Below are 16,296 nucleotides of genomic sequence, written 5' to 3'. Positions count from 1 at the left end.
GAAAAATAAGGATGTTTAAATATAAAATATCAAATCTTCTGTACAAACAAATATATATATGGAAGATTTCTTAATAGTTATTACTCATAGATGAGTACTAACAATTATGAAGATTTGATGACATAGTGACTTAGTATAGCAAATCATAGACAAGTAAATATTTTTTTTCTACGTTAATTTTGAATTTAATTATTTTTCGTTTGTCATTATTAATGTTGTGTCCAACCAATGAGACACTACCTATATTTAAAAATTGACATGTATTTGAAAAATAAAAAGTTTACAATATTATATTTTCATAATAGATACACTTTTTTCATCAGGTAAACCTTCCAAAAATTCGAAAAATTAAGATTTATTTTTAAAAATATTAATTAACAACTATAAATATGGACCATTGATCTTAATTCAATTATTAATTATTAATATTGAAGTAACTATACACCATATATATATATTTACAAGAGAGCTTTAGCCTTGATTGCTTGTAAGCCTCTACATTTTTTTTTTGAATAAAATGTAATCTTCATTAACTAGCAATCCGCCACCAAAACAGCTATAAGGTCAGCGGGAATATCGTTCCCACAAAAAATACAGTCAGCATACAAACAAGAGATTCTCGCTAAATAGTGAGCAACCTTGTTCGCAGACCGCTTAACAAATGACAAAGTAACATTTGGTAAAGTGGACAAAATGCATTGAGAGTCTTTAATTAATAAACCAAAATAAGAGGGCATGGAAACACTACTCCTAATAGCTTGTACAGCCACTAGACAGTCAGATTCCAGCACCGCGCGACTCCACCCCTTCCTTTTAATCCAGCTCAAGGCCTCCTTCACGCCAATAGCCTCCGCCACTATAGGAGACACTACCCCTTGTCTATAGCAGACAATAGCTTCTTGCAGAACCCCTTCATGGTTTCTGGCAACACAGATGAAGCCATAATGATTATCATTGAGAAACAGAGAAGCATCAACATTAACTTTTATAGATCCCACTTGAGGCTTGGTCCAGCGTTCACTGCCATCACCTGCCGCAACAGAACTGGAATGCAAAACCACTTGGTTATCCTGAGCTTGAAGCCATTGAGACAGAGAAGATGTAGCTAGAAACACCACCTGATCCACCGTGAGATGCTTCTGACTCCAAACCAGCTCATTACGAGCCTTCCAAAGAGCCCAGCACAATGAACCTAAGAGACCTCTGCTGCTGTCTGAAATCTGGCCAAACACATCCTGAAGCCAACTAGCAAACACTAAGGAAGTAAACCCTGGGATGCCTATCCTCACCTTCTCCCAACATCTTTGAGCAAATGGACAGCTTACCAGGATATGAATAATAGTTTCAGGCGCTCCTTGACACAGCGGGCACAACGAGTCCACCTCCACATGCTTAAGTCTAAGCTGGACACGGGTGGGAAGACAGCCTGAAGCTGCTCTCCACAGCAGATTTCTAACTTTAGGAGGGGCTTTCAACTTCCAAATCACTCGCCAGAAAGCTGCGTTCCCATCCTCCTGCCATCTACCATTCATCAACTGAGCTAGCTTATAGGCGCTCTTGATTGAATACAAGCCCGAGAATTCCTTAGACCAGTACCAAACGTCTGCACCTGGTTCATCAGCTAGAGGAATACCCAGTATTAGATCCCTATCCCTGCTTTCAAACAGATCATTTAATAGCTCAACATCCCACATACGCTACCCTGGGTAGAACAAGCTAGCCACCTTCTTATTGATAAGGCCTGGGTGCCTAGAGGTGACAAACAGGTGATCATCATTAGGGAGCCACGGGTCTTTAAGCACATCGATCTCTACCCCTGAGCTAACACTTCTCCGAATCCCCAGACGAACCAAACTCTGAGCTTCCCAAACACTCCTCCAAATGAAGCTAGGATTGGGGCCTAGTTCTGCAGTCAAAAAATCACCACGAGGGTAGTATCTAGCTTTGAAAATCTGTCCAGCTAAACTATTCTTATTAGACAATAGACGCCAGCCTTGCTTTCCCAACAAGGCCAAATTGAAATCCCTCAAGTGTCTAAATCCCATTCCGCCATTAGTTTTATGAGTACTAAGGCGATCCCAGCTCATCCAACTAATGCCTCTCCTTCTGTTTTCAGGAACATTCCACCAGAATCTACTCATCATACGCTCAATGTCCTTACAAATAGACAAAGGTTTCAAAAAAACATTCATTGCATATGTTGGCAGAGCTTGAATGACAGTCTTAATAAGGATCTCCTTACCGGCTCTAGATAAAAGCTTCCCTTGCTAGTTTTGTAACCTCTTCCTAACCCTCTCCTTCAGGAACCCCAGAAGAAGTCCTTTATTTCTTCTCAACATATTCGGCAGGCCCAAATACATACTGCCCGAACCAGCTTCCTGCATTCCCAACTCCTCACAGATCACCCTTCTCAATTGAATATCAGTGTTGGGACTAAAGAAAATTGAGGACTTAGCAAGATTAACCTTTTGACCCAAAGCTTGTTCAAAACAATTAAGAAGCTGAGAAACTTTTCCTGCTTCCTGAACAGTAGCCTTACAATACAAATAACTATCATCTACGAAAAGCATATGCGATACCGTAGGCGCTCCTCTAGCCACCTTACACCCATGAATCCATCGTTTCCTTTCATATTGTTGAAGTAGAGCTGAGAAGCCTTCTGCGCACAGTATAAACAAATAAGGAGAGAGCGGGTCCCCCTGTCGGATTCCTCTAGTAGGTACAATATGACCCATTTCCTGGCCACCACTAACGATCTTGTACTGGACGGAGGCTAAACAATGAACAATTAAATTCACCCATTTATCATGAAAACCGAACTTGCTTAAAATTGCTCGTAGAAAAGACCATTCTATCCTGTCATAAGCCTTACTCATATCTAGTTTGAGCGCCATATACCCTTCCTTTCCTTGTTGTTTTCTCTTCAAATAATGCATCACTTCAAATGAAAACCATAATATTATCGGTGATCAACCGACCCGGAATAAAAGCACTCTGAGTGTCAGAGATAATCTGGTTTAATAAATTCTTCATCCGATTAGCAAGAACCTTCGACACCACTTTGTACAAAACATTACATAGAGAAATCGGTCGCAAGTCTCCCATATTTTCCACATGTTTCTTCTTAGGGATCAGGACAATATTGGTATCATTAACAGAAGTAGGGAGAACCCCTGTTTCAAAGAAATTATGAACTACCTCCACCACATCCTTACCAATAATATGCCAGTATTTCTGGTAGAAAGCTGGGGTCATCCCATCTGGACCTGGAGACTTATCTGGATGCATCTGAAAGACAGCCGCGTGAACTTCCTCCTCAGAAATAGGCTTGAGTAACGCATCATTATGATCACTAGAGATAGCTGGTTCAATACAATCGATAACTTCGCCCCACTCAGTATCAGAAGCTCGAAATAGTTCTTGGAAATATTAAGACATAACGTCTTTTAAACCACTCTCCCACTCCACCCAGGCCCCCTCCTTATTTTGTAGCCGCTGAATCTGATTTCCCCTTCTCCTTTCACTAGCGGATGCATGAAAATATTTGCTATTTTGGTCCCCTTCCTTTAGCCATAATTGCTTCGATCTTTGTCTCCAAAATATCTCCCTTTGCTCCAAAACTTCAAAGAGTTTTTGTTGTTCAGAAGCAAGCCTCTACATTTTTAAGATATAGTAAAGACCAATTTACCAATACACCAAATAAGGAACTACTATTATTTAATTTTATTTGTTGTAAAAAACATTACCTCTCAAAAAAATATTATATGTTGTAATTTTTAACAATTTTTTTTTTTAATAATGTTATCCTGGTGACTTGTTTCCACAAAACTACATAAAGAGAAGAATCAACTCTAGAAGGTGACCATAAATTTTTATTGAAGAATTTGTAATATTTTTCTGGCAAGATATTTTCTATATTAGTAAAGATTTTGTATTTGTTGTTATGAGTAATTGGACTTGTAATATAATATATTTTCATTATTTCATAGTCCTTAAAAAAAACTCACACACAACTACTAGTAGTAGTATAGTAATTGAGAGTTGAAGACACCATGCTATACACCATGCTCTCCTAACTTATTTTTATGAACTAAATATATCCTTTGAGGCCTTTTTGTTATACAAAAAAAAGAAGACAATTTTTACATCTAAATTTTCTTCTTGAAAAACCTCTTCCCTGCCAAGCAACTATGCAAGTGCAACTCAAATCAAAGAGTTGTGTAGTTCCTTTGTCAACCATACTCAAGGAGACTTCCACAAGTACAATCCCATACACCAATGAAAAGTGCTTCTGTTTCTGGACTAAATGACAAGCAAAATATCTCACCAAACAAATGGACTTCTTGTTCATTTTCATAACCACTTTTCACATCATACACATGCACAAAATCTCTGCAGCCTCTGCCATTGCCATGTACCGACCATCTGATGTGTACCAAATAAACCGAATCTCTCCAAGGTTACCCTTTAGTACTTCAACCGATTTTGAGAGGTTACGAACATCCCATATCCGGCAGGTCTTGTCCTGGTTTCCAGTTGCAAAAGTGTTAGAATGTGGAAAGTGATCTAGAAGTAGAATAGAGTGCATGGTAAGAAGCATGAGGTTCCATCTCAAAACCAATTGGTGATGAGTAGAGTAACGCATGCTCTTATGTTATTGAATATATTCACACACTTTTCATGTGGTATATTTTTCTCTAACAAAAAGTGACGCCATTCGGGTGCTAGGCTGATGCGGAAAAGAAATCCAAATGGCCATGCAAAGGCATCATTGTCTGCATGAAAATATATGAATCTAGCAATATAAGCTTTCGAATTTCGATGCATTATTATTGCTATCAGCAGAATGTTGACACAAAAAATGAGTACCTTTCCAGTTTGGGAGTCCACTAACATACCCTGCTGATTGTCGCCAACAACTACACGAAGCTTACCATCAGGACTCGAATCGAACTAGTATGCTGCAAATAAAGACACAACACAGGAGTTAAGCAAAAGGACTCTAGGCATATTGCAAGGGTCACTCACTACTACAAAACTGCGGTTTTATGTCGTCCAACCACATTAGTCAAACATGGTGACCATTGTAGTAAAAAACCCCCTCAAAGTTTTCACTTACAACACTAGTTCTTCCAAACTTAAAAGTTTAGCAAGAATATTATATTTTCAAGTTAGTTGTTGGTGGGAGGCAAGAAATTATTGCAGCCAGGGACGAGGGTAGTAAGGCCAATGTGAAGGCTCAAGCCCCACCTCAAAAAAAATTTTTATTTGAAATTTTAATTAAATACTTTAACATAACTAAAGAAAATAACATAAAAGCCCTCACTAAAACTCTAAATCTATTGAAAGCCCCACTTCTTCCCAAAGTCTAGCTCCGTCGCTGTTGCAGCAGGGGATTTAGACACAATGCAAGAGACTTAAGTCTCACAGTCACTGTCCAAGGAAAGAAGAAAGACTCGAAAAGTTGAAATCTCTCCATATCGAAATCTCCAACTCCGCGGTCATTATTATTTGTTGATGTGAAGTGAACTGCACCACTGAAAAATGAAGACACCAAAATAACTTATCAGCTTTATGAGTTGGTTTGGTGGTGGGGAAAAAAAGAATAGAAGGGGAAAATATTTACCATTCTTAGATGATTGAGAGACTGGAAGAGCAAACCAGTAAGAAAAATAACTAAAAAAATAAATCAAACTCAGCCAAAGTGGTGTGACATCATCATATTGGCAATTTGGTAATAGCTAAAAGTGTAGTGTTAAAAAATGTCTTCATATAATTGATTATAGCATTTGAGGATTCTAAAGACATTGCAAGTTCATGGACTAAATAAAATTCAAAGTCTTCAAAGACCATTTGCAATAGACTGTACAAGCTGTGGAAGACTCAGTCAATGGAGAAAATTAAAATCAAGTCCATTCACTTTGCAAATAAGTTCACCTTGAAATCCAACAGCAACTATTTACATTAAGAGTATTAACTTGCGGTTGCTTAACCATTTCCAATTAAATATAGACATATGAAAAATTATATATATTAAGGCAGAATTAATATATATATATATATAGAAGACTTCTCAATGGTTACTACTTATAGATGAGTACTAATAATTATGATGATTTAACAACATAGAGACTTGGTATAGCAAGTCACCAACAAGTAAATATTTTTTTTTCTACATTAATTTCGAATTTAATTAATTTTTTTTGTTATAATTAATGGTATTTCGAACTAATGAGAAACAATAGCTATATTTTGAAATTGACATGTATTTGAAAAATGAAAAGCTTACAATATTATATTTTCATAATAAATACACATTTTTCATCAGGTAATCTTTCTACAAACTTAAAAAAAATCAAAATTTACTTTTAGAAATATTAATTAACAACTATAAATATGGATCATTGATCTTAATCTAATGATTAATATTAAAGTAACCATCCATGGATAGTAACCATTAAGAGTGCACTCATATATATATCTATATATGGATTGAACATATACGAAGAGAAAAAAGAGAAATGCAGTTAAAGTCTTTATTCCAAGGATTTGTTTGAACACATTAGATTAAATGACCCACCAAATAATCAAAGTCAAAGTCAATGCCCTCATCTTCACCCTCAACAACATCAGATGTTTCAGCCAAAAACTCAATCTCTTCTTCTTCCTCCTCAAAAGGGTCTTCACAAGCCTATGATAACATGCAAACCCAATATTAAGCACATCATCTCAAACCTTCAAATTGCGAAAATTCCAAAAATCACATCCTTTAATAAATTCTCTCAAAATTCTCCAGCTTATAACTTTAATATGTTAAGAACATAACACAACAATTCCAGGGCCAAAAGGTTATTTTTCGTTTTTGTAAACCTTAGTCCAAAATCATAGGTCAAATTTGGATTTTCTAAAACATATTGCACACTAATTTTGTTAGTCATAACTTAATGAATACTCAACATTTTTTAGTGATTCCACAGCCTAATAATGTTATCTACTTTTCTTCCATAGCAATTTAATTAAAAAATACCACACAAAATATAGCATCTTAAACCCATTGAAAGTCAGACCTATGAGCTGGGCAATTTCAAAATGTAACCTAAACCCTTAAAAGAGCTTTGGACTCTTCTAGCTGATTTGGGTTTATATCCTCATGCATGCAACATAATACAACATCAAAGCATGCTTAAACTTTACATCAAATCAGCTCATCAGCTTGTTAAAATGTGAAAAGCGGTCTAGAAGTAGAATAGAGTGCATGAAGTTCTATCTCAAAATCAATTAGTAACGAGTGGAGTAACTCATACTTTTATAAATTGTTGAATATACCCACGCACTTTTTATGTGGGATATTTTCTCTAACATCCTCTTAAGATGGTGGCTATTTTTGCTCACCAATCTTGGACGACTCTATCGAAAGTGACTCATTAGCTCTTTTAACATTTTTTGGCTCACTATCCCCGAATCACAAATGACTCTTTTAGCCTTCTTTTTTGACCGATTTTGGATTTGGATTTGGATCGAATACATATTTCGTTAAAGTAGAATAGAGTGCATGATAAGAAGCATGATGTTCTATCTCAAAACCAATTGGTGATGAGTGGAGTACCTTATACTTTTATAAATAATGAGATATTTTCTCTAACACAGCTCAAACTTTCCATCTAACTATATACTTCAAAATAACAACTTATTAAAACCCAAACCTTTTTAGTTTCACTCTTGTGGATGATACTCTTCAAGCCTTTTGAATCCTTCTAACTTTTCTATTTAAAGAATTAGATGATGATGAGCTACAAATTCTAACTCTTACCTTCTTCAAATCCTACCCTTTGCATCCAAGTTTTGACCTCAGCTTGAAGTTGTAGAAGGTTATTAGGCTGCCAAACTTAGTTGGATGAGTGTGTTGATGAACTAAAGATGAACTTATTAATGAGTGTGAGAGTGAGAGTGAGGGTTTCGACCAAGCTAGAGGAAGAGAGTGATATGAAATGATTTCTCTCCCTACTCCCCAGCTCACCACTCAAATAATAGATTTTTTATTTCCCTAATTGACAGCCATTAAATTGGGCACATGTCCCCTTCCCAATCCAACATAAATTATGAAAATAATGTATAAAACCCAATCAATCAAAAGGAAGCAGATTTTTTTGTTGAGTTTATAACTTTTTGTAAGTTGTTTTGATTAAAAAAATTATTTTTGGATTTTATATTTTGTAAAATAGTTAAAATAGATTATTAAACTAAATTTTGATGAAGAAAAAATTGACTATAATTACACAGTTTTTAAACCGAATGATTTAATTTTTGTTCTGAATTGTAGTTTAGTGATTTTAGTTGAGAAAATTCTGATCAAAATTATGTTTAGGATTCTATTTGAAATATTTTACAAAACAAAGAATCTAAAAAATAATTTGTCAAAACACATAAAACATTTTTTTTTTTACTTTCTTAAAGGATTGAGACATGAAGAGCAAGCCGGAAACATCTCATGTGATTTTTTTTTTAATAAAAAATAGTTTTTGAACAAAAAAAGTTTTGTTTAACTGTTTTTGTAGTATGATTTTTTTTTCTTTTTTAGGAGATTTTATATATACATTTCTATATAAAAAATTTCTAACATCATAAAAATCTAATTTTTGTTATAAAACTATGAAAAATAGTGAAAATAAAGTATAAAAAAAAGATAGAACAATAAAGAAATATAAAAAGAAAGTAACCTCTTATGTATTTTTTTCAATAGTATGGGTGCCTACTTATACTGTAAATAAGTATTAAAAATATAAATAAAAATTAATGTTAATATTTAATTATTCTTTATTATTATGATATTTTACTATATAGATTCTACACAATTATAATTATTATATATATATTTATTTTTTTTTTATCCTATTATCTACTAAGAGCCAATATACCATTTTACTTGAAAAAATCGTCTAAAGATTACTTATTTTCATTGGAATCCCATGTTTCCTTTTTGTCTTTTATTTGTTATTATAAAATGTAAATATCTTATTTCCATTACATTTGTTTTGGTTTATTGTATTCTACTACTTGCACAATATCATTTATTTCCTATTTTTATTTTTTCTTGGAGAAAGTGTCAAAATTATATATGCATTCAAATATAATTTTCTTTTTGTAGTTTAGCTTTTTTTTTTTTGTGAATTTTTATCTTAATACTAATTATTATTAAATATTAATTAATAAAAAAATATATATTTTTAAAGATAATTGTTGAATGCCTCAATTTTTTTATCTTCATAAATTGATAAAATGATTCTTGATTTTTTTTAATACAATTTAACCAGCAATTAATTTCAAATATAATTTTTTTATAAATTATATGGCTTTTTGGACATGAATCCAAATTTAAAAATTATGCAATAATCAAACTTTCTTTACAATTATAATAATACAAAAAAAAAAAAAAAAATTCAAACATTGTCATTCTTCAAAAATTTTAAAAATCAGTTATAGATTTTTGTTTGATTGATTCATCTTTTAATTAATTAAGGATGAATTATTAGATTATTAAATATTAATTCCAATCCAAATTTAATGCTATTATTTCAAATTAATATTATGTGTTTTAAAATACCACTAGTTATGGAATAAAAAAAAATCTATTATTTGTACTGAAAAAGGGTGATTCAATGGTTAAAATAGAACTCTAAACTCAGTTTTGGTTACTATTTTCTCAACAAAAACCCCAAATAATTTACCAAACTATTATTAACCCGGTTTTGGTTAATAATTCTATTTTAATTATTTTATAAAAAAGTATAATACCTTTAAAATACCACTAGTTATGGAATAAAAAAAAATCTATTATTTATACTGAAAGAGGGTGATTCAATGATTTGCATGGTAATTTCAGCTGAGAGAATGTTGTCTGATTTTTAAAAAATTAAAAAATAGAAAAACTACATCAGAAAGAGTGTCAAGTTCCCTCCTTTACACACGTGTGAACTCAAAGTCTGAACCTTTAGTTTAGAAACAGACCAAAATCAACCACTTCTTTCTTTCTTCCTCTGTTTTCTGTTTCTGTCTCTAATGGCTATGGCGATATGAAGCTTGAATAGCTTTCACACTCTCTTTCCACCATCCATGGCTACCCTTTTGAAAAAAGTATGGGATTCAGTCTCCAAGCGCTCCTCTCCCACTCCCAGACCCGACTCATCCGAACGCCACAGTCTCTCTCCTCATCCGCCATCGCCGTCTTCCCCCTTCCAGGAGATACCTTCAGATGTTTTTCTGCAAATCCTCAAAATTCTGGGACCCAAAGAAGCTGCCAAGATGAGTGTGGTCTGCAAGTACTTCAATTCCGTGGCTTCAGACGAAAAGCTTTGGGTTTTCTTCCTCCAGAATGAGAATGCTTCTCCTCCTCACTCTTGGGATTCTCTTATGTTTGCCGAAACCCATTTGAGATCTGCTTATCCCCTTCCGTAAGTCCACTTTCAATTCGGACTTCTTTCACTTTTTTCTTTGCTTTTTTCCTTTCATTATCAATGCTTTTCGCTTTTCTTGGTTGCAGAACCCTCACACCTCAACCGACCCAATTGTCTTTTATGCGGATTTATGGTCAACGTTTGAAAGTCCCTGGCTCAATTATCATTGATGGTAATACCTATATGCTCCTTGCGGTAATTATCATATAGGAAGGAACACTACTCAATACCCATTTCTTGTTTTTTATAATTATGTCTTCTCTGCCCTTTGACCAGGTGGCTCTGGCTATTGCAAATACGGTTGGAGCAAGTATGCTGCTCCATCTGTGCGCTCTGCTACTTTCTTGGTCACCTTTTAACTAACAGCTTCAAAGTTTCATCATTCATTCATTCACCACAACTGTGTGTAATCCCAACTGTCACTTTCTCATATGCAGGAATTTGGTAACATTGAGTCTCCAATGTATTCCAGACTTAGACAGTTTTTTTCCACTATTTATAACAGGTAGCTCCTCTCTTTTTCTTTGCTTTGGCTTTCATGAAATGAGCTTCTTTACTCACGTATGTATATTTGATATGTCTTTCACAGGATGCAGGTAAGAGCACCATCACAGCCAGTGGTTGTGTCTATACCAATATTGCATTATGATGGTCAGCTTCTATATATTCATTGCCTTTCTGTGATTTAGATAGTTCAATTTTGTTGAAGTTTGGTCGTGTAATTCCTTAGTGAGACACTTGAGAATTGTGTGTTTTTCTTGTTTGAGACACTTTCTGTCCTTATGATGTGGTTTCTGTCTTTTTATTGCAGATACTGAATCTGCAAAAGCATCAAGACGGCAACTCAAGGAAGCTATATACACAACACTATTTGACATGAATGTTCCTGCTGTTTGTGCAATTAATCAGGTAAATTTCGCTAAGCCTTAACTTGCCACTGCTGTTTAATATTCTAAAATATTTAGTACTAAAAGAAATAAGAGTAATTTTTTTATTTTTATAAAACTAGGATTCCGCTAACACTACAGTAGTATTTGAGGACTAAGAAAACTATAGCAATTGCTATGTAGGTATCCAAGAGAAACTTAAACCTCATACCTTTTGGTATAGCAAACCATATGCCTTATCATTTGAGCTACCCCTCTTTGGTAAAGAATTAAGATTAGCTTGTTTCATGCAAAAATGACATTTACCATCGGATATAGATTTTGAGGCCTTGATCCAATTTTCATTCTTCATTTTCCTTTTGTGTGGCTTTTGTGTAACACTATAAGCTGAGATGCTTTATGTACTTATGCTTGTTTGTGAGTAATTTGGACCTTTTGTTTTTGGCTTAAAATGTTCAATTGATTCTTTGATAGATGATTTTTATTTGTAAGATCTTATCCACTTTCTGTTTTTGAAAATGTAGGCAACTTTAGCTTTGTATGCTGCTAGAAGAACTTCAGGAATTGTTGTAAATATTGGGTTTCAAGTCACATCGGTTGTTCCAAGTAAGGAGTGCTAGTTTCACTTTTATCTTTTATATGCTTTATGCTTCCTTAAACTATCAACAAGGTTTCATTTACCTATGATATATACTGATTAGCCCTGCAGTATAAGTTACAGTTTTAACTTTCCATGCAGCCTTGATGCTTTTATTCTTCTTTTTTCATTTTCATTCTATGGATTTTCCAGTGCTTTCTTTTATTCATTTTTTTATGCTGGTGTCATTTCTTTTATATCATATCTTGGTTGCATTCAATGTTTGGGGATCTGAAATATACTCTTTTCTTTTCTTTTTCGGTTTCTAGTTTTACATGGTAAAGTAATGCGCAAAGTGGGTGTGGAGGTTGTGGGACTGGGAGCACTAAAACTTACCGGGTTTCTTAAGGAGTTGATGCAGAAGAACAATATTAGTTTTGAATCGCTGTACACCGTTCGCACTTTGAAAGAGGTACAAGTCTTGCTTGTTTCTTGAGTGCAGAATATTGTGTTGAATATTTATCCTTGTTTTTCCAGACTCTAGTCATTCTGTTTTAATACTATCAGCTTTGCACCCTCAAAGAAAATACTTTGCTCATGGTACATTAAACTACTAATACCATTAGTATCCTGTGTTTTAGTGGAATGTTTCGATTTTGTTTTCTACTGCTCTTCTCTCTCATTTTTGTAAGGAGACCTTGCTGAAGCTGAGTTCTATTTATGACCTATTTCTATACAGAATCTCTGTTATGTTGCCTATGATTATGAAGCTGAGCTACTCAAAGATACACGAGCATCATCTGACGCAGCAGGAGAAGGTCAGTTCACTCTTTCAAAAGAGCGGTTTCAAACAGGAGAAATCTTATTCCAGCCACGAATGGCAGGAGTGTAAGTTCTGGGACTTATAATATTTATTGCTTCATGAGCACTGTCACGAAAGTTCCAACTGTGTGGATGCGTGAGTGTGTGTGTGTGCCGCAAGGATATTAAAACTTCTACCATATAATTCATCGAAAAAGATGTCTAGAAATGCTTTATGTCTTGATTCTAGGCGTTAAAAATGTGATTGAGAATACAGTTCTTCTAATAGAAAAGAATTGAGACTTCATGAAAGTATAGCGTTTAAATTGTGAAAAACATATGAATAATATGCATATAATCAGGTAGTTGTTTCATTATTCTTCTGCAAATTTGGTACAGCTAATCTTGTTTTTCACTAGAATTGGAACTCTATAATATTGTAGTTTTTGTAAGTTGCTATTATGTCTAGAATAAGGATAGTGGTATTTGTATATCTCATGTATTTGTACGAGTACAACTGGTCTGGAATGCATCATCTACAGTTTTTTTATTTGTTGCTTTTGGTACAGGCGAGCAATGGGTTTGCACCAGGCTGTAGCACTCTGTATGGACCATTGTGATGCTGCAGAATTAACAAATGATAATGCTTGGTTCAAGACTGTCATACTATCAGGTGGCTCGGCATGTTTACCCGGACTGGCAGGTATATATAGCTCAATTTCATGTGGAAAGGATACAATTGGTGAATCAAATCTTTCTGACCCAGTTGGTTAAATGAAAATTGATATCAATGTGGCATGCATTTGGTTGTTGTTTCAGGGCGACTAGAAAAGGAACTGCATGGAATACTCTCTCCATCTTTGTCCAGTGGAGTTAAGGTCATTCCTCCTCCATATGGCCAAGACACGGCATGGTTTGGCGCTAAGCTTATCAGCAATGTAAGCTTGCATTACTTACTAAACATTTGGACTTATAGTACTCTTTCGAGATGGCATGTTAATAAATTATTAAAATTTAACTCTGAGACTTCTATTTCAATATACAACATGAGCTCTCTCCATTATCACATTAAATTATTTGAAGTAGTGGTTGTCTCATTTTGGTTGTTATTCATACAGTTGAGCACGTTCCCCGGCCCTTGGTGTGTGACAAAGAAGCAGTTTCGACAAAATCCCAGAATCAAACGCCGATGGTGAATCCTCTTTATCAAATACAGTTGTACACTTACAGAAAAACTCGAAGTCAACCTTATCTTGTGGAGGGCTTTGAAGATCTTTCAACTTATAAATTTATACAAAAAGAAAGGATAGAACTCTGTCAAAGACTATAGGCTGTTTTTGATTTAGTCTTTGACTTATATGGTGTGTATTCATTGTCTTGAATGCAAGTATTATGGAATAATAATGTTATGCTGTGACATTTGTGCTACTACATTAATAAAATCACACACAAAAAAGAAGGTTGTAATGCTTATGGAACTTGTGGTGTAACTATTTATGAGAATGTATACTCCAACTGTTTCTCAGCTTCAGATTTAGCTATCTTTAGTAATCTCTGTAGACTTTCCCATACTGTATAGATATCTTCACTTCTGTCATGATTAACACTGCCGGATACAAACTTGTTCACCACGCCATCGATTTCAATGAAGCTCACTCCACGGGTTGTCTCCAGATCATTTTCATTGATGAACTTCCTAATCATGTTGGCATTTTCCTTTTCACCAGCATTTTGAAACATAAGCCCTGCAAGCTTGTACCGATCACCGGACATTGGTTCTAGCTCGGTCAGGTGTCTGAATGCAACATTCCCTCTCTTTAGGTCCTTGTATGTTCTACAAGCACTGAGAAACGCACCCCAAATGATCGAATTAGGCTTTTCTGGCATGGCCGAAATGAGATCTTCTGCTTCTGCCAACCGCCCAGCACGGCCAAGGAGGTCTACCATGCAGCCATAGTGTTCAATTGAAGGTACTATTCCAAAGTCATTCACCATTTGATGGAAATATTGATGTCCCAATTCAACGCAGCCAGCATGGGAGCAAGCTGTTAAAATAGCCACAAATACAACTCCATTGGGTTGGAATCCTTGAGAAACCATCTCATCAAACAGTTGAAAACACTCTTGGGGCTTCCCATGCACTGCAAAGCCAGATAACATAGCTCCCCATGTAACTACATCTCTATGAGATAACTCCTCGAAGACTTGATAACCACATTCAAGGCAGCCACACTTAACATACATGTCTATCAGAGCAGTACCAAGAGTAACACTCATCTCATCACCACCATTCTTATCCACATACGAATGAATCCATCTTCCTTTGTCCAGTGCTCCCAAATGAGCACAGGCAGACAGAGAGCTCACAAGCGTTGATTCATTTGGCGAAACTCGAGAAGCCATCATCTCTCCAAAGATGCTCAAGGCTTCAACATACATAGCATTATCTTTATACCCTGATATCATAGCACTCCAAGAAGCAACATCTTTAGCTACCAATTTGTCAAACATGGCTCTGGCCTTATCCACATGACCCTGACTCAGGTACCCAGATATCATGGCATTCTTGGCAACAATAGTACTAGCAGTGTTTTCAGGTGTGGACACTAACTCTGCAAGAACAAGCTCTGCAGAATCCATGCAACCTGTGCTTGTATACATTCGTATGAGTGAACTGTGAGTGTAAGTATTGGCTGCTGCTGCTATTCCAGCCTTGATCATCCGGCAGTGGACTTGCTTACCTGGACAAAGAGCTTTGAGTTGGGAACATGCTTTGAGGGCAAAGGTGTAAGTATAATTGTCCGGGATGAGGCCACTTAGCAACAGTTTATTAAGCATTAAGAGCGAGCTATGAGGGTCTTTTATCAGCATGAGTCCTCTGATAATGGTGTTGTAGGCAAATACATCAGGAGAAGGAATTGTGTCAAAGACAGACATGGCATAGTACACGTGTGAGGCTCTCACGTAAGACTCGATAAGTCTGCCGCCGTTGGGATGGCGGCGTAGGAGTCCTGAGACTACCAACTGGGCATGAACTTGTCTTACCTCATGAAAGTTGCAGCACATTTGAAGCAAAGCCACAGTGGGAGGAATCTTATGGTTCACAACAACAGATGGTGGTAGTGTTGTTAAAGAAGCCATATTGTATGTAATGGTATATTAAGTTCTTCCCTTTACATGGTATTTGTATAAGCCCTGGAAAACTGGTGCTGGTTTCTAGTTTCTCCATCTCAAAGAAGATTCAGCCCATGATTTTAAACTTTTACTGGTTGGTCAATCACAGCCACAAAAAAAAGAAATCCAAAACTTGTTGGAAAACTTAGATAATTGCATTTGGGACCCCATATTTATGGCAATATCATATTGCCCCTCCAACTCTTCTGAACTTGATTGAAAAGAAATAATATGATTTCATTGCCTCCCAATGAAATGGAAAAGTCATCTGGCATGGTCACGGCGTGTCAGTATATCTAAAACATAAAAATTAATTAAAAATATTTGACAATAATGATATAAAATCTTTGTGATGACATGACTGTTAACATCGGACCAAGTCTTCTCATTTAGCAAAGGAGAGACA

At 35.3% G+C, this 16,296-nt stretch overlaps 2 protein-coding genes and 1 long non-coding RNA gene across 6 annotated transcripts; 1 reads left to right on the top strand and 2 right to left on the bottom strand.

Annotated features, from left to right (window-relative positions):
• Positions 1 to 4,875: 4,875 nt before the first annotated feature.
• LOC133784543 (uncharacterized) lies at positions 4,876 to 7,980 on the bottom strand. Of its 2 annotated transcripts, XR_009871404.1 has the most exons (4): positions 7,811 to 7,980; positions 6,581 to 6,691; positions 5,627 to 5,676; positions 4,876 to 5,537 (listed from the first exon to the last, which is right to left on the bottom strand). It is a non-coding gene; the product is annotated as an uncharacterized LOC133784543 (long non-coding RNA). The 2 variants fall into 2 exon arrangements; XR_009871405.1 differs by lacking the exon at positions 5,627 to 5,676.
• Positions 7,981 to 9,953: 1,973 nt separating this feature from the next.
• LOC133783493 (actin-related protein 8) lies at positions 9,954 to 14,247 on the top strand. Of its 3 annotated transcripts, none has more exons than XM_062223134.1 (12): positions 9,969 to 10,448; positions 10,538 to 10,623; positions 10,728 to 10,777; positions 10,889 to 10,956; positions 11,041 to 11,102; positions 11,263 to 11,360; positions 11,863 to 11,944; positions 12,245 to 12,387; positions 12,655 to 12,803; positions 13,286 to 13,419; positions 13,536 to 13,654; positions 13,835 to 14,247. In XM_062223134.1, exons 1-12 carry the CDS (start codon positions 10,111 to 10,113, stop codon positions 13,910 to 13,912), a joined length of 1,407 nt encoding a protein of 468 aa, XP_062079118.1. In that variant the 5' UTR covers positions 9,969 to 10,110; the 3' UTR covers positions 13,913 to 14,247. The 3 variants fall into 3 exon arrangements, 2 of the variants coding, with proteins under 2 accessions (XP_062079118.1, XP_062079117.1); XM_062223133.1 differs by having other exon boundaries at positions 9,971 to 10,448; positions 10,728 to 10,798; XR_009870902.1 differs by lacking the exon at positions 13,835 to 14,247 and having other exon boundaries at positions 9,954 to 10,448; positions 10,728 to 10,798; positions 12,655 to 12,733.
• On the bottom strand, positions 14,174 to 16,113 carry LOC133783492 (pentatricopeptide repeat-containing protein At5g56310-like). The gene has a single exon (XM_062223132.1). The coding sequence runs from the start codon at positions 15,855 to 15,857 to the stop codon at positions 14,211 to 14,213; it is 1,647 nt and encodes a 548-aa protein (XP_062079116.1). The 5' UTR covers positions 15,858 to 16,113; the 3' UTR covers positions 14,174 to 14,210.
• Positions 16,114 to 16,296: the final 183 nt, after the last annotated feature.

Source organism: Humulus lupulus, chromosome 6 (genome assembly GCF_963169125.1).
Source record: "Humulus lupulus chromosome 6, drHumLupu1.1, whole genome shotgun sequence".
NCBI classification, from domain to species: Eukaryota; Viridiplantae; Streptophyta; class Magnoliopsida; order Rosales; family Cannabaceae; genus Humulus; species Humulus lupulus.
This window is presented reverse-complemented; position numbering and strand designations above follow the sequence as displayed.

Bases quoted from the DNA above. Each gene is read 5' to 3' on its own strand.
- LOC133783493 (XM_062223133.1), top strand. From the start codon at position 10,111: ATGGCTACCCTTTTGAAAAAAGTATGGGATTCAGTCTCCAAGCGCTCC. The intron at 10,449-10,537 runs GTAAGTCCACTT...TCTTGGTTGCAG, and splicing joins AGATCTGCTTATCCCCTTCC to AACCCTCACACCTCAACCGA. The intron at 10,799-10,888 runs GTCACCTTTTAA...TCTCATATGCAG, and splicing joins TGCGCTCTGCTACTTTCTTG to GAATTTGGTAACATTGAGTC.
- LOC133783492 (XM_062223132.1), bottom strand. From the start codon at position 15,857: ATGGCTTCTTTAACAACACTACCACCATCTGTTGTTGTGAACCATAAG.